This window comes from Archocentrus centrarchus, chromosome 1, assembly GCF_007364275.1.
Source record: "Archocentrus centrarchus isolate MPI-CPG fArcCen1 chromosome 1, fArcCen1, whole genome shotgun sequence".
Taxonomy (NCBI): Eukaryota; Metazoa; Chordata; class Actinopteri; order Cichliformes; family Cichlidae; genus Archocentrus; species Archocentrus centrarchus.
In genome coordinates, this window is record NC_044346.1 from 27,474,883 (window position 1) to 27,497,424 (window position 22,542).

General features: G+C 37.1%; 1 protein-coding gene across 3 annotated transcripts in view; it reads left to right on the forward strand.

Annotated features, from left to right (window-relative positions):
- LOC115787502 (cytoplasmic phosphatidylinositol transfer protein 1) overlaps positions 1 to 21,852 on the forward strand; it is a 71,222-nt gene extending 49,370 nt beyond the window's left edge. Inside the window, exons 2-10 of one of the 3 annotated variants that reach the window (XM_030740263.1) lie at positions 1,924 to 2,072; positions 7,466 to 7,554; positions 10,576 to 10,583; positions 11,907 to 11,978; positions 15,287 to 15,382; positions 15,801 to 15,956; positions 16,251 to 16,314; positions 17,442 to 17,581; positions 18,068 to 18,194. In XM_030740263.1, the coding sequence (XP_030596123.1) occupies positions 1,924 to 2,072; positions 7,466 to 7,554; positions 10,576 to 10,583; positions 11,907 to 11,978; positions 15,287 to 15,382; positions 15,801 to 15,956; positions 16,251 to 16,314; positions 17,442 to 17,581; positions 18,068 to 18,073 (780 nt within the window). In that variant the 3' untranslated portion in view covers positions 18,074 to 18,194. Of the gene's footprint in view, positions 1 to 1,923; positions 2,073 to 7,465; positions 7,555 to 10,575; positions 10,584 to 11,906; positions 11,979 to 15,286; positions 15,383 to 15,800; positions 15,957 to 16,250; positions 16,315 to 17,441; positions 17,582 to 17,669; positions 17,761 to 18,067 lie in introns of those variants that run through there. The other 2 variants (XM_030740254.1, XM_030740248.1) reach the window with 2 other exon arrangements.
- The last annotated feature ends 690 nt before the right edge of the window (positions 21,853 to 22,542 follow it).

The window sequence follows — 22,542 nt, forward strand, 5'->3', positions numbered from 1 at the left end:
TTCTAGTCTATATCCTCTGTATCTGATGTAAGCTCTTTAAGTTGCCATCTTTGATGCTCCTCTGTCTTTCACTCACACTCATCTCCTTTCCTCCTTAAAAGTAGTTTCCACATTACTGTCTCTTCTATCTGGGTCTTTTTACACAAAACAATGCTTTGGGTTTATACAATAATCATTATATATGATCATTATATATCAAAAGCACACAAAATGCTCACTTTAAGCTTTCAATTCATTCACAATCTCCACATCCCTCTGGACATCTAAAACTCAAAGAAGAGCTATTGCATGGTCTCATATGGTGCTACAGATAAGCAGGTGGAATTCATGGTTGCGTTAGAATGTCCTTAAATATTGTACTGCAGCCTAATCTCTACTTGCTTACTACTGTAAGGTGACCCTAACTGCTGATGGCGTCTACTTTTCTGTGGCCGCAGTCATCATTTCTAATAACAAACATGTTAGACTGAGTCAAGGGTTCAGAAAGGCTGTAGATGAGTGAAGCACAGTTTGGGGCTCTTTATTAAGTGACAGTTTTAGAGATGAGTGAATTACAAAGTGTGAGTGTTTTTTGTTCTTTATGCTCTTTTTTGTTAGTGTTTCTGGTAATGGTATTATGGTATCATCAACCAAATATTTGCCTTTAAAAATAAAAACCAAAACATGACTGAATACTAAGCAGCTGCCAAAATGAGAATAAAATGTACACCTTTTCATTTTTAATTTAACATCGGATTAATTGGTTACCTGTGTTTATATCAGGGTTATAATAGTTTTGGATTTTACATTATAGTTTAGTTTTAGTTAGTTTTTACTTTTATTTCTCTAATTCAGTTAGTTTTAATTAGTTTTCAGAGAGGTTTTGCTCGTTTTTATTAGTTTTTATTTTTGGTTTCATGCTTAGTTTTAGTTAGTTTCAGTTAGTTTCAGTATTAGTTTTAGTATTTTCATACCTGATCAGGTGCAAGATTCAAGGCGCAAAAGTGACTATTGTGTAATGAAAACTTGACAAAAGATACAGTTTAAAGAAATATAGTCAACAACCAACTGTTCACAAGACATGCTAAATTTGTGTAATATTAAGGACACACATGAACATCAACAGGGAGAAACAAAGAAAAACATGAACTCCCAAACTCAATAAATTCTACAATAAACTCCACAATAAACTTCAGCATCAGTGCAGCAGATTAATAACGCCTACATGTGGTGTTAAACAAAAACAAACTCTTTGAAGGAGTCAAAGGTCAAATCCATCTGCATCCTGATGTTCTCACCGCCTGAAGCTGCTTCTGTTTTGGAGCTAGCTTGGTTAGATGCTCGCTAATTAAACCTGCAGGGTCTTTGCGGCCTCTGTACACAAGCTACAGAAGTTGCCGACCTCATGTCCGCATTTATGCTTGTGTAGCTGGATTGTGTGTGTTAATTACCTTGTGGTCGTGTGCAGGTGTTTGTACTCAAAGAACCTCCATACGGGACTCTGCCGCTTTCTCGGCAGACCGCAGCCATTACTTTGCGGACCAGCGCGGTGAGCGCACGCACATGCGCACTCACACAGTTGTCCTGTGGCGCTCCCAGCTTAAACTCCGAGAGCGGAAACAATGATTTCATATCAATCCACAAGGCTTAAAAAAAACCCCAAAAAAACAAGTAAATGAAAGTCAGTTTATCGATAATTTCAGTTAGTTTTAGTTAGTTTTGTAAACTCACAATTCAGTTTTAATTAGTTATCGTTTTTTCCTTTTAATTATAGTTTTTATTTATTTCAGTTAACGACAATGTTTTTTCAATTTCAGTTTTCGTTATTTCGTTCGTTTTCGTTAACTATAATAACCCTGGTTTATATTGTTTGGTTTTTTTTTTTTTGGTTCTCTCACAGTTTTGAATGTAACCTTACCCTGTCTGTATTTTTTTGTCTTTCAGTACCGGATTGGACAGCTGTACATGATCAGTAAACACAGCCATGAACAGAGCGATCGAGGGGAAGGAGTGGAGGTTGTTCAGAATGAACCATATGAAGACCCAACGCATGGCCAAGGACAGTACACAGAGAAGCGAGTCTACCTCAACAGGTCAGTGGAATATTTTCCTGCTAGTTTAATGGCCAACATGTGATTAATTAATAGTGTGGGGGATACTTTTACATGCTGTCCACTGTTAATCTAATTGTCATTTGGTTTGCAGTCAGTTCCTCAACATTTCTGTTTGCAGTCTTTCTTTGGCAGAATCCTTTTTGCCGACAGCACATATTTTCTGTTTGATTCAGAAGAAGTGGAAAGAACAAATTAAACCACTATGGTTGAAAAGTTACAAAAAAAGAGGACTACTCAGTGAATGTAAAATCATTTGACTCATAAACTTCCCACACTGGCTGACTGAACAAGTATGGCAGTGTAGAACTAAAGCTTTTTGGTAAGCTAAAGCTTACCAAAAAGCCAAATAAGCTCAAAACAAAATCTGCAGGACACCGGACCTCGAGGCCTGGATTTGAGGATCCCTGATATAGTGTAACATGAAATAATTTACACTGCCTGAACATATTCTTCTTCATATTCTTGCCAGCTGTTAATGAGGAAGGTCCAGCATTCAGAGCAAAATTTATGGACATATATTGTGCTTTGTTTTGTCAGAATGGCTTCTGCATCAGTTTCACCCATCAAGAACATATAGTTTAAGTCCAATTGGTTCATTTTTATGTGTTTAATGGTAGCTCTGGCAGTGTTTTAGTGGCTTCCACAGTGGCTCTGTTTTTTTTTTTTTTTCCTTGTTAATTAAGTGTTATAATTAATTAGTATTTAGATATATCACATTATTATTGTTAATTAAAATGAAAGGTTTAAATTATGACAGAAATTTCACTACCCTGTCTGTCAAAATGACAGACTACAGGAAAGTCTAACATGAGCTAATGGAAAGATGGGAATTTGGGAGGAAAAAAAAGAATGACAGAGAATAAATAAGGTCAAGAAAGAGAAAATGGAAGAAGGCAGAGATGCTGTAGGCCATTTGTCTGAGCACAAATACCCGTGTCAGCATTCGCTATGCCAAGGAACTAATTATGTTGAGTCAGCACACCTCTGCTCTGCAGAGGAAAGGAAGAAAGAAGGCACAGGCAGCATGCAGAGATCATTTGGATCTCCATTCAGGTATTTTTATTTAGTTTGCTCTGTATTGAACTGGAACTTTCATAGGAAGACTAATAAATTTGTCCTCATCTGAATATTTAAAGTTTTAAACAGAACAAGGGATTTTCAACATAGCATTTCTAAACGTACTAGTTTTCTGCAAAATTATTTCAATTTGCATACAGTAACAGAATTATTTCAGAAAAAAGAAAAATGACCAGGGTCACTATTATTAGCTTAAAAACATCTTTTTATTGAACTATAGCAGAAACCACTTCTGTGGAATGATATGCTTTAACTTTGTAATGCTCAAATCTTGTAAAATCAAGTTAAAACTGAAGGTTACCTTCCAATTTACACACAGTATAAAAATGTCAGTAAGGGTTTGAGCTGTCACTAGAGAAAGCATCATCCCAAAAACAAAAGAAATCCGATTAGACTTGATGCTCACAAAGCAGGAAGTGGATATATAAAGTTTATCACAGCATTTCACGAACCGGAGTGAGAAGGATCATCAAGAAATTCAAAGAAAGCCACCCAGTACAGAACAAGCCTGGCAAAGGTAGGACGCGTAAGAGGTAGGACTCTGGGAACAACTGTGAAGACACTAGAATGACTTAGCCAAGTTGGGAATTCTAGTCTTAAATGCAAATTGCTAGAACCCTGTACAGGAATGGACTGCGAGTTTGCAGCCCAAGAAAAACTCCACTTCTGCAGAAAGGACACCTTCTAGCCAGACTGAAGTATGCTAAGGATAACCTGGAGAAAGATTATGTATACTGGAAGCATGTCCTTTGCTCAGATAAGGCAAAACTAGAGCTCTTTGACCATATAGATACTGCATATGTATGTCTGGAGAAAGAAGGGAGAAGCATACAACCCAGAGAATGTCCTCACAGTGAAACACAGTGGTGGTAGTATTATACTGTGGAGATGCTTCAGTGTGTCTGGAACTGGGAATCTCGTCAAGGGGGAAAGAATCATGAAGAAAGGAGGATGTGTAAAGATTTTGAAAGCAAAACTAGGTGTGGGTCATTAAAGTCAATGATCCAAAACACATATTGCGCCTGGTGAAGATCTACCTCCAGAAGACCACAGTGAACGTTACTGATTGACTTGAGTCCCACTGAAAATCTATGGGGTGAACTCAAGACCAATTCTGTCCTCATCTGTTTAAACTGACCATTTTGAGCAACAAAGTCTTCAGAAAGACACTTGCTTGGAGATTTGTTTAAACATACAAAAAAATTATGAAATGAATGGCAACGGTAAAAAAAATTTGTTTGCACAGAATAAGACCTGGGTTATATTCTTGCATCCATGGATGACAACCTTGGGGTGCTCAAGCAACAGCAGTACCATGTTTGAGTAACTGTTGTATTTTAAGTGCATGTTTTTTGTGAAATATTGCCAAGATATTAGTTACTCATTTTAGACCAGTTCAATCATGTACATAGACAAAATTGTAGTTCAGGCAAGGATGGAAAAAAGGAAACAGTTGCAGCAAAAGTTACAGAAAAAAACAACAAATCAGTTTAAGATTTAATCACTTAAACTTTCAGCTTTTTTTTTGAATGTTTATATTTGCAGGTGATGGAAATATTGAAAGCAATCATCTTTTCAGGGTAGCTGACATTTTGATAGGGTAAAATGTATTAATGTATAAATAACATTCACATAACAGTCCCTCTCAAGCCCATTGAACCTAGTGCTTTAAATACAAAGCACTTCTGAATGGAAATAGCAGGTGTATTCCTCCGTCAACCAGTCAAGCTGCATTTTACATAACTGTCTTATATGTAGTGAAGAAAAAAAATTATCCAGAAATTCATGCTAGATGATAAGTGGTGCATAAGTATGGAAAACAACTGATGTACTTTCAGTTAAAGTGAAATAACATTCTTAATTTAATGCCCTATAATGTGAGATTCTAAAACATTTCCTTTGGAAAGTATTTGTCACCACTTAGTCAGATATGACTTCCATGACACCTGCTTTTAAACACGAGGGGTTCATCTGTTATAGGATAGTTTTATGCTCTTGAAATCTGCCTTTAACATTGCTCGAGTAATGGTCAAAAACATGTTTGGGAGGACACAGTGACCAGATTTGAATTAGGTCATCCTGTAGTCCAAGTGAACATTTGTGGCAAATAGAGCACGACCTATTTATCATCACATTTGCTGATCTGACTGTATCAGCATTTATAACAGCTGTCAATCGAAAATTAAAAATGTAAAAAAGTGAAGGGAGAAACACCCTTCAGCCACATTATGAGTGTTGATGTTGCTTAGTTTGTACGCCGGGGGCACTCTGCAACTTCCCTGTGGGCATCACACGTGTTTGGAACACAGCAAACGCAGCAACCAGCTGATCCCAGCAGAATCGAACAGAGCTTAAACAAGTAAATAAATCACCATGCAAACCAAATGTTAGGGAAAGGTGTTTATTTCATGTGATATATGGGATTTTTAAATCCCCAAATATCGGCATCTGATATAGTGACAAATGCAATAAAATTCCCTTCAGGTGTGCTTGAAACACTATTGACAAGAACACCTGGAAGACAAAAAAAAAAAAATCTAACCCACAAGTAGTATTGTTATATATTTTTTTAAATGGTATTTTTGTGTTGTATTTTTATAGAATTTGCCACTACAAATTCAACTAATATTCATGACATACACTTGTTAATGTAAAATCCAATTAGTTTGGGTTGCATAGAATGAATAACATAACTTTACCATAGTTTAACTACTGTTCTGCTCATTTTAACTACCTATCCATCTGGAGCTGCAACAATTAAATGTTTAGCTTTAAGTCACTAGCAGGGAACTCAATCTGGGCTCTTTCTGTCATATTCAAACGCCTTGTTAGCCCTCACAATCTGCCACACACAGTACTTTACTATTTTGCACGATCTTGTCCAACCTGAATACTGTTTTCCTTGTTTGTTGTGTCTATAACTTTCCTGGAAGAAAGGTTAGTTGATTAAAATTGAGATGTGTTCAGATAAATGGGGATGCTTTTTTTTTTTTTTTTTCTCTCCCTCAATAAAACCGGCATCCATTACGCTTGCACGTTTGGCAATGTGGACTATGTCACAGCAGATACTGGCAAAGATCTTTACAAGAGTAAGAAGGGAATAGGAGAAATTAGCAGATGGAGGTGTAGGAGGAGTGTCAATCTCTTTGTTGGAAGAGAGAGAGAATATTTGGCAATGTTCACAAAATGTAACTGTTGAAGGCAGTTTTATTCACAGCAGTCACGTATTGCACGGAGCGCCATTTTTGTCCTCCTTCTGGAAATCGTGTCAATCAAAGTAGGTTTAGGCTTTCCAAAGTAAAGAGTTGAAGATTAGTGAATGTCAAGCACAGACACTCATGAAGTCCCCCGAATACACTTATTAGCAGTATCTTCAAACTCTGTAAATGGTGGCCACATGTTGGATAATGTAGAGATGCTAAAGGGAAAAAGTGTTTACAGGCTCAGGAAACTTATACATCTTCACCGACAACCAATAGTTTGATATTTAGGAAATACTAATTTGCTTTCTTTTTGATAGTTGATATGACTAGTTTATCTGTAACACCTATATCTAAACATAACTCATGCATCAGAAAGGGCATCAGGCGTAAAAATCAGGCAAATCAAACATGAGGAGCCACATGAGGAGTCGCCATAAGTAGCTTTATTAACTTAGATGAATACAATTTGTGAAACAAATATTTAAAATATTTCAAGTATAAATAAGTTATATATCAGTGTCAAGGATTTTTTTGAAATTGTTGAAATGTGATTTTAAAAAATGTACCAGTTATGTTGCTTCATGGCTCACAGGAAGGAGAGAGAGAGAAAGATGAGCACTTCTTTATCCCTCGTTGCTACCATTAATGCATCTTTTGGTTCCTTTTAGTCTTTAAACCCCCAACTGCTTCACCCATCCTAGTATGAATGTGTTTAACTGTGTGTATATGAAAAGAGAGTGCTCATTTCAGCTAAATATCCTGGTTAGACCACATTTGTATCAACAAAATAAATTATTATAAAATGTTCTTTTATTAGTCTTTTGGTTCCATTTATTACTTTAGACTGGCTGAAACTCTTAAGCCACCACTTGTTCTCCCCTTAATCAAAGCTTTATGGAAGCACCCTTTTCATATCAGCCCTTTTGTTCAACTTTTTTTATTCTGAGTCCATTTTCCTTTCACGTGTAAAACAAGTTTTTGATGATTGCTGTGCAAAAGGAAGCAGTTTCAACCCAATACCTCCTTCACTAGTACAAGCTCACAGTCTCTCGTTCCTCATCTGTCTTTGTCTGTCTCAATGCCTCTCTGCAGTAAATTACCCAGCTGGGCTCGAGCAGTGGTTCCTAAAATCTTCTATGTAACAGAGAAGGCATGGAACTACTACCCTTACACCATAACAGGTAAGAATACAGTGCACATGTATTTCTCAGGCTATCCTGCTGTTCACTACTCATGCTAGATCAAAAACTGACTAAGCTGTTATAACAGAAGGGTCTCTTAATACTCTAATACTTGTCAGGTGAAAATCAGTAAATGTGAAAATCCTAGAACTACAGGCACATTGTAAGCACAGTATTTTTTCAAAGGTCAGCTTCTCAGCTGGTTTCGTGAAAACACAGTTTACTTAGCACTGGCCAACTAGTACAAACACTTGGCTGCATGTTTTAAATGAAGTGGACGAGTGTGAAAAAGTATAACAGTTTAAGAAGCATGGAGATAAAATGTGGTTCAAGATTGTGAATCTTTTCTGGACATTTCTAAAAGATGTACTGTACTGTGCAAAAGTCTGTAGCTTTTATTTATCCAGGTAAACGTCTCATTGAGATCAAAAATCTCTTTTTCAAGTGAGACATGGCCCAGAGGTCAGCAGAACAAATATAACAATATAGCAAGTAAAGAAACAAATATTTAGTTCAGGCAAGTCTATCACAACCTACAATGCTGATTAAAATGGCCCTTGAAAAGTTGAAGTTTGACGGCAAGAGGCAAGAAATTAAAAATCTTTACTAACAGATAGTAAAAAATTAGCTTGTTAGCTACTACTGGATGGTAGCATGCAGTTTGTTCTTTATGTAAAACCACCTTTTCTGGGGCGGTTGCAGAGAAAAACATTGTAACCTTTAATTGTTTTGGCATTTAGATGAATAATACCAAGGCTAGATCTAGTTTTAAAATTACAAGGAGGACTCAAGTAATCTGAACCAGGGTTACGTTGTATATTTATCGATTTAAAACAACAACAAGACAACAGTTAAACATTTTCTTTACACTGATTTTTTTTTTTTTAATGTATTTGTTTTTTGTAGTAATACCAACTGATTTCTCCTTACCCCAGATCCCTTTGAGAGATGAGAGTAGTGTCAGTCATATGGAATAAATAAGTCAATAAAATAAGATGAAATAATACCTCCACTGATATGTGTGATCAAGTTTGAACCACCATGCAGTACCATCTGGAAACTTCTAAAAGATTTAAAATCCCAGTTGGTGCCCTTTAGAAGGAATAAAAGATGTGGTTGATTTTGCTTTGCAGACTGTTCCTGCACCTCACATGGACAGGGAATAGTCAATAAAGTCAGTAAAAGAAAAAAAGATAATGAGAGAAACATACTGATGGGTATATAGCAGAAAGAAAAATATTGGTAAAATCCAAGCCACCATTAATCCATGCAATTAAAAAAATTCTAGTCTGGTCTAGGTTTTTAGCTTTCCCCAGTCACATGATGATGATGCTGTATCAGGCCGGGTGGAGGAATGCAGTCAGTATACTGTATTAAGCAAAATCATATCAGCCAAGGTCCAATAGGCAGCGTTCAATTATCACTATCAGAGTGAAGAACAAAGTACTTTCCTTTATCATGAGAAATATGGGCCTATCAAACTCAAGCACTGTCAGCAGATTCAGCTCCAACAGGTCAGCAGGCCAGGTCTTCCAGAAGTAATGGTAATTTTCCAATAAAACTTGCACAATTGACCGGTCTTTGCTTCCAAGGAGCCAAACCTCATTGAAATTTTTTTGAAGTGGTCTTGAGTAATAGTTCTGCAGGCTTTCTGAAGATCTGCCAAAATTTGTCTCTGCACATGGGTTGCTTTTTCACTCATTTTAAGTCCAACCCTGGTACCGACCATTTTCGGAATGTTTTTTTTGTTTGTTAGTTAAACCACCGAACACCGACTTATTAATCATTCAAGCATAAAAAAGGCACCTAAATCAAGGGATGAACCAGTGTTGTGTGTACACATAACAGACAACTCAGCAAAGAGCCAATTTTTAAATTGTATCTTTAGCCACTTTTTTACTAGCAGCGTGTTGCAAAAACACAGTTTGACAGGCATAAAATAGTGTTATACTGCACCAGCAAGGTGATTCCCTAAGATTTATTAGCCAATGTCGATATTAGGATGGTGGTGGTGTCCAAAGAAGAGGAAACTGGATAAGTGGTGGATATAACTATCTGCAGCAATGAACAGTTTGTGAAAGTCATGCAAATAAATGGTAAAACCTTTTTGTCAAAGTCATGATGCAACTAAGGCATAATTTGTTCAGAAAGCTCTGGTGCTCAGATTCTAGCAGCTCTATATGTAATTTCTGAAGGACATATGGAGATTTTACCACATTATGGCTCATAGTAAGTATGGGCACAGTGATTGTGAGCTGGATGCAGTGACTTTGAAAATAAGCGCTTTTATAGCACCCTAAGCAAAATGTTAATTCAGTGTTAAAGGTCAGTGACTGCCATAGATGAAAGATGGTGATCAATAAAGTGGAATCTTAAACTTTAAAAAGGTGATGGTGTATTTACATGCGACAGACTCTGCAGTCAAAAAACTGCAGATATTGTAGGTTCACCCTCAATGCTGACACGCAACCTTCAAGGATAACTAAAATGTGACAATGATACACCAATCACACTGTCAGTGACAGCATCGCAGCTTCTCTGTTTGTCAGCGTTTCAATTTGGTAGCAAAACAAAAAAAAGCATGTGAAACAGCATGGAGGTGTCACTGACACTGGACCATGTCGAAGCCTACATATATTTACATACTTTCAGTTGCCAGTGCTTTTGATCTAGATTGAGCACACTGGTGGAATAAGCTGCACCGCGTGAATTGCCAACATTACAAGCAACCAGTAATCAGGAGTGCAAAGATCAGAGCCACAGTGCCCAGAACTGAACATTTCTGTGACGCTTTAATGATTCTGATCATTAAAAAGAGGTGTTACAAGATGAGCAACACAGATTAAAGGCAATGGAAAAAAAAAAAAAAGAAAGAAATGAACGTCAGTGAGGAGGGATGATCTAATATGTTGTGGCCTTCACTTTTCATTCTGTGCATAATTTTTAACGGCTGCTTGACTAACTATTTCTTTTGTGTTCTCCTTTGACCTGATGTCTGTCACCTCATGCGCTGTTCTGCAGAATATACTGTAAGTATCCTCACTGCATATTTGTCACATTTCTTTCCCCCACAACAGTCAAGTTGTTGTGGAAATATTCTAGAGCTAATTGAAGATCTCAGAAGAGACACATTTCTGTTTCTGTCTGTATTGTTTATCTCACAGATACGTTAAAAAAAAAACAAAAAAAGACTGAAGCTGTGCCAGTGCAGTATTCAATTTCAATCTTTTTGACAAAAGTGATAAAGGTGGAGAGTTTAAAAAGTCTGAGTTTTAAGTAAGTAATGTAATTATTTTATATTGAATCTGTGGTCATGAAGTACAAAAACACTGTTTTACAGAAAAGCACATAAAACAATTGCTGTGTCCAAAATCACTGTTCAGTCTTTCACTATTCTTAATTATTTATGTTGTGTACTTGATAAACACGCTAAATTAAGCATCTTGTCTTTCGTTTGAAACATCTGACTGCTTATCAAATTCTACAAAAATGCCAGCATTTACATATTAAAACATTTCCCATTTACTCTTTTTAGAAGCGGCAATGCCATTTTACATGATTAAATTATGCAGTCTTCTGCTGTATGCAGTGTAGCCCCAGTATGGCATCAGCTGAATTCTGGCAGAAGGATTAGGTTTGTTAGTGTCTGCAATGATCAAAACAACTTACATAGCAACCACACACAAACACACACACTAGGTTTTCCCCAATAATCAGAACAGCCTCTGTGACCCATAATTGACCTTGATACATTTGAAACTGTGGCTGTCGCATTTAAGACATATGAAGGTGATTAAGGCTTAGCTACAGGGCTTCTGTTGTGCAGAGTGAGAAATGTCAGTAGTGCGAGTCACGACGCTTTTGGGTGTGGGGATAAGCGGGGAAAAAGAGGACAGCGTTATGACAGTGAAGGAATGCTCGATATTGTCTGTTCATGTGTGGGAGCATTTTGTGCTTATGTATGAGTCAGTGTAAATACACTCATGCAAGATTAGTTTTTGAAGCAGACTAACAAAATTGTCTTGTTTTGTCACTTTCAGCAAGGGGGGTAGAAATGTAAGTACTGCACTGTCACAGCTTGTTTTAAACTATACAGTGATAAACATACAGATGGAGACGAAAACTTCCAAACTCAGACACTGTGCTCATAAAAGCACTTTGAAAGATGTTACAGTAAAGCGTGTATGAATATGTGAACTTTCTGAAGGATAGACTGCTCATCGCTTCTATTTTTACTCACCTTTGGAATGCAGAAGAGCAGTAAAGGCAACAATGCTTCTGTTAAGCACATCGGTTGCTCATTAATTTGTTTTTACAAGTGGTTTGGCATCTTTTTCTTTGATAATCCACAGTGCTCATTCCTGCCAAAGTTTTCCATCCACATAGAGACAAAATATGAAGACAACAAAGGATGCAATGACAATGTAAGTACACTGTGTGTGTGTGTGTGTATGTGTGTGTGTGTGTGTGTGTGTGTGTGTGTGTGTGTGATAGGAGCTTTGAAATGTGGTTTGGGTGTTTCCTTTTAGTCACATGCTCAGTGGAACACAGTATAGTATGACTGCTCTGTACATCTGCAGTCTGTTGCATAAATGTCTCTGCAGGCAGATGGACACCTCCTGTGTTGCTCTTCCAGATGGTCTAAAGGCAGATAGTGTTATATGCTGCAGAGATTATGAAGTCTTTTGAGGCAAACTTGTGATTTTGGGCTATACAAGTTATATTAATTTGACTTGATGTGTTATTAGTAATGACATTGTGTTCCATTAGTTTTGGACTTCCTGTTCTAATATAATAAAACCTTTAGCATAGGTGCTGTGTATTGTGACCCATATACAGCACAATGGTAGAAAGTTAAACTTTTAGTTTTATCTTATTCGTTAAATAGACTGTTTCTGGTTTCTCAGCGAACACCCATGCTGCTGCTAATGTCAGCCCATATGCCCAATCAGTTAATCAGGCAGGCTCTCACTCCCACACAAATCTCTCAGCTTAATGTAACACTGCTGACTGTTTGCTCTCTTTCTCATAGAGAAATATGTAAAGCAAAATAAGCCAATCTAAAAGAAAATGGCACATAATGTACATATGGTAATAAATAAATAAGATCTCTCCAAAGGCTACGAGTAAAATTATCCAAGCAGATTTGGCAACATAGACCTTCCTGTGCAATCCCATCATGTAGTAATGCCAATAATGCATTAGCCTTAAGAGTCTGCCAAAAAAATGGCTCCGCTTGTTGGACAGCTCATTTCATTTGGGTTGTTGGAATCACCAACTCTCTGCGTTCACGTTTATGTGGGCATTAGTCATCGAGTGAAAGGCTGCCAGCGCTCGGACATTAAGAAAAAGGAATGATAGGGTGGTGTGCTACATACAAATAGCTTTAAATGTATTGCGGTTACTGGAAAGCAGGTTAAGATCACTGTGTGACGACTTTTTAAATTAAATCTAAAGATCAGAAACCGCCTTCAGCAAATGCGCTTTATGAATGAAAACTAAGAAATCTGTGTTGTGTTTGAAAAAATATCTGTGTGCGATCCGGATTAGATTTTAGTTTGAGATGCCTGCGGATATGAATGTGTGATAGAAGAGTGTGTCATCTACCAACACACGCACACGCAGAAACACTCAAATTTAGTGATGGAATAAATAATGCAGCCACGTTACACTACAAATAAACAAAAGGCTTTTTTTTTAATGACAATTCACGAGTTTGGGATGTGTATGTTGCTATAAAGGAGTCTGTGAAATAATAAGAATGCAGCTGTGAGCTGCTATAATAATAATATTTTTATTTTTTATTTTAGAGAATTTGATTTTCTATTGCATGGCACTGAACAGGAGTGGCCCTCCTATCTCATTGTACATCCTGTATAATGACAGTAAAAGGCATTCTATTCTATTCTATTCTATGTTGTTGTGTGTGTGTGTGTGTGTGTGTGTGTGTGTGTGTGTGTGTGTGTGTGTGTGTGTGTGTGTTTTTTTTTTCCCCATTTCTTATGACAACAGACTGAAGAATTGTCCTCGTGCCCATTATTAAGCATAACTTGCATTTGTTCACTCTAAAAGATAGTGAAATAGAGAAAGGCCAACTGCATGAAGATGGAGGAAGGATGAAAGAAAATAAGGAAAGAAATGCAAGGAGTCAAAGTAGAAGCTGCATCTTGACATTTGGCAGTTCCTAAACAGTTAATGCAAATTTTTTGTAAAACCCACTGAATTGAAGAGCCTGCACTTTGGTCATATCTTGATTATTTGATTTAAAATCCACTGTGGTAGTACACAGAGGCCAAACTATAAAAATGGTGTCTTTGTACAGCAAATTATGGACCTAATTATATCTTTTAATGGTCTTAATTTGAAGTAGCCCTGCTTTGTTTTTTTTCTACTCACCCACTTATATGATTCATAGTTAAAGGATAAAGCTTGTGCAATTATTACTATTATCAAAATTTTCCTCAAAAATAAGTCTGTAGGTTCTCAGTCATTCACTTCATGGGAGTCTTAAGCCCTTGAGTTCAATGCACATCTTTTTAGGTTCATGAAGCTGTTTTGACCTCTCATCCAAATCATTGACTCTCAGGACCACATCCAAGTTGACAGCCCTCCTTAGAATTGAAGAAGCAACTCAGGCGTTTAAGATATGAAAATGCCAAAAAAAAAAAAATACCAAAATCAACTATATGTTTGTGAGGCTTACTTCCAATAGCATCTGTTATTATACATTAAAAAAAAAAGATTAAATATTATTTTCACATGATTAAATATTACATCCACAAACATAACCCAAGTCTATTAGTATTTTTTGACTATTTATCTGCTTATCTTTTGATATTTTTAAAAATGTCAAAATATAAATATTTTACATCAAATTTGGTTTTTTCTTTGTTTAAAAATGCCACAAAAACCAAAATATTCCCCTAATTCATTACTGCAGATGTTTGTTGATATTTTGCAGAGTGACAGAGTGCAGATATTTTCCTTTTTTTTTCTCATCTGTTCACACAAACCCATTTCCTGTCACTACTTTTATCACTTTTCCTTGTATTTCATTCACTGTTTCCTCAGAATAGCTTCAGAATGTAATTGTAACCTTGGATTTAATCTGGTGCCACAGTGTTTAGTTTATGATGTTTGTGTTGCTCTTCTAGTAGAAAGTACAATTTTGCTAATTTTTAGAGGTCTAGCCTTTAAAATCAAATCAAACAAGGGAGCTTATTGTATGCCACCGTTTTTGATTTAATTTTACACATTTTAATCCACATTTTTTAGCAGGATGCTGTTAGCTTACAAGATCTGACTATAGACTACAAGAACTGATAAATGGAAAAATGGATGCATGCATTAATTGCATTATATTACTTACTGCAACACAACATTCCCTCTAATCATTATGAGAAATAATAAAGGATAATAATAAAAAATATCAATAAAATGGAGGGCAGATGACTTCTCAGCATATGATGTAGTAATTGCAGTCAGCACTATGTCATTTAAAAGTACCACAATAAAAATATGGGAGAGGGCAACCCCTACTGGTTATGTAGACAATAACATGTGGTTTTAGTGCCGAGGATTTAGAGTGGCAAGGTACAAGTCAAGCATTGATGACAGTAAGAATGTGTTCCAATTTTGAGCCGACCAGTAAGTACATTTCTGAGATGTGTTTATGTGTGTAATTTGTAAATGCTGCAGTGAGGACTGGCAAATGTGCCTTGTTTGTTTTCAGATCTTTGACACTGAGCTAAAGGACCAGGAGAGGGAAGTCTGCTTCATCGACATCGCCTACGATGAGATCCCAGAGCGCTACTATAAAGAGTCTGAGGTGAGCTATGTAGGTGTGTGTGTGTGTATAAAAGCTGTTGGCTAACGGTAGTTAACGCCACTGGAGAGGTGCAAGTGTGTTGCTGGAAACAGTAGTAAAACAGTGTGATTTAGATGAAACAGTACACTAATGCTAAATCATTTCTAATGGAAAGGCTCTTATCTTTCTACTGGGGAAATAGTAATACATTTCATATGATTTTTTTTTTTTTATCCGTTAAATTTTATGTGGACTAGAGAGCTGCACTTATCTCAAATGTCCGACATTTTTCATTGACAAAAGGGTTATTGTGGGTGGTATTTAATGCTGCCATTCAGTTTGAAGTTTAGATTCCTCCCTAAGTGTGTCTCCACTAGGTTGCAGATGCAATGTCGATATGGGTTATAATATCACATGCGTGGTCACTCTACGATTACAGGACTTAAGATATTTCAAGTCTCAGAAGACATCGCGAGGGGTGCTTCAGGAAGGCTGGAGGGACACGCAGGATCCCGTCATGTGCTCATACAAACTTGTCACAGTAAAGTTTGAGGTGTGGGGTCTGCAGACACGAGTTGAGCAGTTTGTACACAAGGTGAGACGTCAACTTTGAGATGAATGTGGACCTTTTGTGATAGTAAAACTTCCTCTTTTAATGGTTTTAAACTTGAAGCAATAGATGTTTAGAGCTATCCTGCTTTTCTAGCCTGTTTCCCATCTAGACTATTCAGTGATTATCAAATGATAAGACTGGTATTGTTATTTTTTTTTAATTATGAAAACATCCATTAAACCCCAAAATAAATCATCTAACTCCCATTGTGACTCTTACTTCCAATGTCATTCATTCTTAGTGAGTATAGAAGCCCATTACTGTGTTGTGTTACAGGTGGTTCGGGATGTGCTGCTGCTGGGACACAGACAGGCTTTTGCCTGGGTTGATGAGTGGATAGGTAGGTCATTTTAAAATGATGCATCATTGAAGTATTTACTTTTCTTATCTGAGTGATAGCACGCAGTGTTGCACACAGTGTTAGCACATGCATAATTCCCAAAATGTTTACATTTGACATGTCCAGTCCTTGTTGCACTTTGATTGTATAAATCACTGTAGTTTAATTACTGTCTCATTCATTGGCATGCATGAACAATCATTCAGCCTTTATTTAACCTGGTCACTGCTAGTTATGTTTATCCTCTTATAGGATAAAATCTTCTCACCACTAATTCACTAATAATAAACACTTTCCAAGCATGATCAAAGTTTATTTCAAATGAAACCTGCACTATAGAAATGTGTTTTATTCACATTCTTTCATGTTTCATGGTGGAGAAATTCCAAAGTAATGCATAGACACAGTATTGGTAAGTGTATTGTAAAAAAGGCACCAGTGTTATTAAAATAAATTGTGTGGCAGTGCATATCAAACCACGGAGTTTGGTTATGAACCTTGCAACCTGCTTCGTTGCAATTAAATGAAGGAATAACTAGTAATTTATTGCTTGGTGAGGAATGTTGTCCGTACTGAAACATGAAAGCTACCTTTGTCTGTTTCTGTGAAATTTTGTGGCTGCACAATAAGCAGCTCTGTTTACCCGCATAAGTGGCTGCAACACATTAACTGTAGGGCATACAGATGATAAGCCCCATGTCTTTGCCTTGAACCCCCCCCCCCCCCCCTTCATAACCCATAACCTTAATACCATAGCAACCTGTGCTTTTCTTTAATACTCCTGAAATCTTTTTAATGTGGAATTATTTTTTTGCCCGTGGAATAAGTTTTGCAGGTGTTTCTTTTATGTTTGCAATGATCCAGCCTCTTCATGCTTTTCCTTGTCTTGAAACATCCTTGACCTTATCAGTCCTTTCCTCTTTGTGTGGCTCGGAGTTGTTTGGTTTTATCCCGCAAACTCTTTGGGTCTTGGGAACTTGGCAGCTTAACCTCTATGGCTTTAACTTCAACAAAGCTTACCTTTGCCACCTAACGCTCTCGCTCCCCACCTGCCTCTCAGTTGGAGTACCTTGTAGAAGAGTTACCAACATTTCGACCCTCGTTCCACCCCTCCTCCCTTCTTCCAGATATGACTTTGGATGATGTGCGGGATTACGAGAGAAAAATGCATGAGAAAACCAACATTAAAGTTTGCCACGAACAGCAAGAGCATTCCACAACAAATGCATCTTCACTGGATGACATAGAGATCCATGACAAAGCAAGCGTATGTGTCTTTTTCATTGTTTTTTTTGTTTTTAACTCCATTGCTCCTCTTCTCTCATATTTTAACCATTGGTGACTTGTCTCTGAAGCTTTCACAGCTGCATATACATGTCCTCATGGATCCACTTCTTCTGCCCCATACAAGCTAGCCATACATGATTACAAAAAATATATAATTCATGCTGTATGTAATGTAAAAGGATTAGTTTGACCAGCAGTAAAATTATGTTGGTCATTAAAATTATGAATGTGACCTTGCAACACAAGTTACTTAGTAACTAAGTAAGTACATTTTATTTATATAGCAGATTTAAAACCAAAGTGCTTTACAGTTTATATAAATAAAAAAAAAGGGTTGTTAAAAAATGCCTGTGGTTCTGCTAATAAAATCTATCTTCACTTTTCAAAATGTTATACAAAGGATTAAAACAAAATCTTATCCATCTTCCTGTCACTGGTCTTAATAAATCTTAAATTTCTAATCCAGACATGACAATGGATGAGGTGAGAGAGTTTGAGCGTACCATCCAGGAGGCCACCAACCAGAAGATTGGGATGTTTCCCCCGTCAATCTCCATCAGCGAGACTCCCCTGTCCTCCTGTGCCCTCACTGGCCCTGCCAGCGCCCCCTCCACACCCATGTGCACCGATGCGCCTGAGTCACTTTCTGTCCCCAAGGACCGACCCCGCAAAAAGTCTGCTCCAGAAACCCTGACCCTTCCTGACCCAGCTCCAAGTGGCGTCCCCCAGGGCTCGACCTTAAGCCCCTTACCCAAGTCAAACCACCTCCCGTCGTCCACACCGCCTTCCAACTCTGAGCTTGCTGAGGCGGAAGACCAGTAAAAGGACTTGGAATCTCTTTCCCTACCCCTTATTTTCATTATTCCGATTAACCTGTTGTCTTACGTGCCCAAATGAGACTAGCCTAACCTCCAAACACCAGTGCCCAGACAGTCAAATTCTCTAGCCATATCCAATGATTTGCCATAATCCTGGACAAACAACAATTACTCTAGAAGCCTCATCTGTGTAATTGAGACCATCCAGGGCAGCTGTAGGCTAAGCCACTCTGATGTGGCAGGCTTCCTCTTCCTGTGACTCTAGCCAGCCACATTTATTCTAACAACCTCTCACAGTGTTTAGTCAAAGATCATCAGAAATATAATTTTTGACTGGCAGTTCTTTAACTCATCTGAATAAATTACACTCATTGTTTCCTTAGTTGTTATCATCAAGCAAAAAGCTGGCTATGAACTACTGAACTTTGAATAGTTGCCTTAACACCACAGAGCCATTGGTGTTTAATAGTTTTGACAATATGTGCAAATGAATGAACTTTCAGTCTGTAAAATGGCTGTTTGTATACAGTTAGAAATGTAATTAATGACATGCACTAGAGTAGCACAGTAGAAGCAATTTGTTAGAAAAACACACACTGAAAAGAGTCAAGAACCCTCATAAAAGATCCTCCTAACTGTTTCTTGAGCCATCCAAACTAGTCATTAGATCAGATTCTGCCCGTCCTTCACGTTCCAAACTCCATCAATGTGAGTGATGCAAGATCAGTACAATCATCGAGTATACAGCTCAGGTCTCCCCCCGACTCTATCTGGCACGCACTCCAAATGCAGGGATTGTACTGTATATTTCTCTCCCTGCTTATTGCCAAACACGTGCATTTTGTACCTCCACAGACATTATGATACAGTAAATATTGTATGTAGTATATTAGTCTTCTTAACCCTGGAAATGTTTACACATCGGAAACCTTGGAGCATTTGCATATTAGCAGTAATGTTTTGAATAAACTGTTGTTATTGCTGCATTTGTAGTTTTAACATGACAGTTGAAGTTTATTACTGCATATATCTTACTAAGTTGACTGAGAGGTCAGTACAACAAAAGTACTTAATTATAACCAAGTCAAGTGTTGCCTAAAACTAATGCTGGACATCTCATGTGACATAAATGTGATCCTTTTGTTCAACTCAGTAAATCACTTTCATGTCATATGCAGGAACAAGGCCATTTTGGGAGGTTTTATTCCAATTCTTTTTTTTTTTTTTTTTTTTTTTGTGCGCAGTGGAGGTAGTAGTAACTCAGTGTTTGATTGGAGGATAAGGGCATGTGCATCAAGCTGACTTGAGTATGTGCCTCATTAGGTGCAAAATATTTGCAGAAGTGCTTAATCTTTTGTCTCACCAGTGTTAGAGGAAAACCGTTTTGGAACAGAAGTATCATTTGCAGTGAGCCGTTATCTGTGACTTGTACCACTTAGGTACCATCTAAAACCCTGTAGAAGAAACAGATATGCCAGGCCAGCAATTTATTCTATGATAGTAAAATATAATGGTATTAATCAAAGAGAGGTTTTTATATATGCTGCATGGAATGTTCACATCATATATTAAATGAAGTACATGGATATAATGTAAATGGATGGATTGGTTCACTATATTTGGTGATTGAACTGTGTAGAAATAATGAATACTTACATTGGGAGTCTGTACTAATTTTGTAAAATAGAAAATCCAGATTTTGAGTGAAATGTGAGCATGTCCAGAGAATATACTCTGTAGGCCTAATAAATCCTTTGAACTCAGTGCCTCTGCATGCAAAATGATATCATTACCTACATGTATATAAACCAAACTCTCTTCTATTACAGCAACAAAAATACAAAATGCATTGCATTCTTTTTTGATGCTTTTTCTGGCTCGAATGCTGCATTTATGAAAGAATAAAAACAGGATACGACTCCACATAAAGTTGCTGAATTACAGCATAATCAGATTCATCATATCAAGCAACATCACCAGATTTTCAATTAACAGGGCTAACTTATGTTTTAATAAACTAGTTATTTGTTTCCCCCCTCCTTATACAATTACTAGCCTACAGCGCAATGCATTTTGCACTTTCCAATCTTTGACACCTTATTTGACAATGAAGGAATGTGTTACATTACGGTCTTGCTGGGTTTGTTGGACCAAAGTCCCATAATACAGCATAGTAAGTTCGGAGAGAGAAGGTCAAAGAGAGAGGTCCTTGATGATCTTGTCATAAAATATTGTTAATATTTTGTACAGTTTCTCACTTGCTATTGTTAAAAAAACAAAAAAATTGTAGCCATTTATCTGTAACTGTAGCTTTTGTCTTTGCCTTTTGAGGATACAAATGCTATATTCTGGTTATTGGCCCTCTGTTGATCTGGTGTGTATAGATTATACATACTTACAACTCTGGTATTGACCACCTCTCTTGTCAGGAACAAAGAGATCCAGGGACATGCTTGATCTACCATGGGCTATTAATATAATGCAAAACATCCAATTGTGTCACATTAAGCTCTGCTCTGTTTAAAAGAGTAACACATTAGGTATTGTAAATACTGTTGTTAATGATTAATATAGCAGATTTCTTATATTGAACCTGTTCCAAGTTTCATTACTGATGTGACATGAATATGCTTAAAGATTTTAAACAGACAAAGAAGGATATTCTTTTGTGTTTGTGTGATTAGGATGGCATTTTCACAGACATGGATTAAATGTCTGTTTTATTCTAGGACTAGACTTAATATGTGTCTAATCAATGAAGTTGTCATCTATTTGCGCATACGGAATTTGTTTATGTTTACTTTTCTCAGTTAAGTATCAAGATTCCTCATTGTAGTGGTGCACTTTTGACTCCGGTTGCTTTTGATGACCCTGCAGGGCAAATTGATTTTCCAACTAGTACAACAACATTAAGCTTTTCTTTTTAGTGGTGTGGCTGCTTTGATGTTTACTCGCCATGTTTATTGAGGGTTGATTGGCTTTTGTTTTCTTTTATGTAGTAAACCTGCTGTATACTCTGATTTTGTGATTGCTGTATTGTTTGAAACAAGTTTTTATCATCATTTCTTTGGACAAAAGGACCAAGCGTTTCACTCCTCCTTCCCTCTTCCTGATGCAGTTTGCATTCGGCCAGGCTGTTGTGCTGTCTCCTGTTATTTGGGACCTGTCTCACAAACCAGAATCACTGAGTTACTTGGGATCTATCGCTGAGTACAAACACAACTCAGTGTACTGCAGTATGTGCAGATGTGTTTCTTTCCTCATTAATCCTGCTTTGTGACACAGGCCCCAGAAGTGCCATTCTTGTTTAGCTGCTGGAAGTTGCTCTTAGTTCTTCCACTTAAACTGTTGTATTATGTTTTTACTGCAGTACAAGGTTAATTTAGTTCTTTGTTGTAATTATTGTTTTACTTTTTTTTTCTGAAATAAACAAACTTTATTAGCTATTGCAAAAGCATCTCTGTTCATTCTTTTACCACTATCATGGACCAAGCAGCCAAGGACATATAGGCACAGGTATCATTTCCAAACTTTGTTTTATTGTACACAAAAAAGGACAAAAATATATGTCAGCAAATACAAATTCATGAAAATAAGCTATTTTAAGAAATCGGTGGGCCCATAAAAGAGGTCAACTAAGCAAAACTTTGCACAAAAGATATGCTTAACAAAATATCAGAATCCAACAAACTCACCCGCCCAAATGAGAAATAGTTCAACTTATATAGTAACTGAGTAAACCATTTTAAATACCACAGGGGAAGCCAGAGAGACAATAACCATGTTGAAAACACAAAAGAACCCATACCCCCCCCCCATGTGGTCACAACAGATGGTAAGTCCATTTGATTTGCACTTTAGCAGCTCCACTATTATTGTAGCAAAACTTTTGTGTGTCCGTAACTAAATCCACATGTGTGCATCGCAATCTGTATTTTGATCTGTGTGTCCATGTTCAGATCTGTGTCTATAATCAGATTTGTAAATGGTAAATGGACTAGTTCTTATATAGCGCTTTTCTACTCAGTCTGAGCACTCAAAGTGCTTATACAACACGTTTACATTTACCTATGCACACCCATTCATACAAGCACTTCCATGATTAACTAAGTGGTTTAATTAT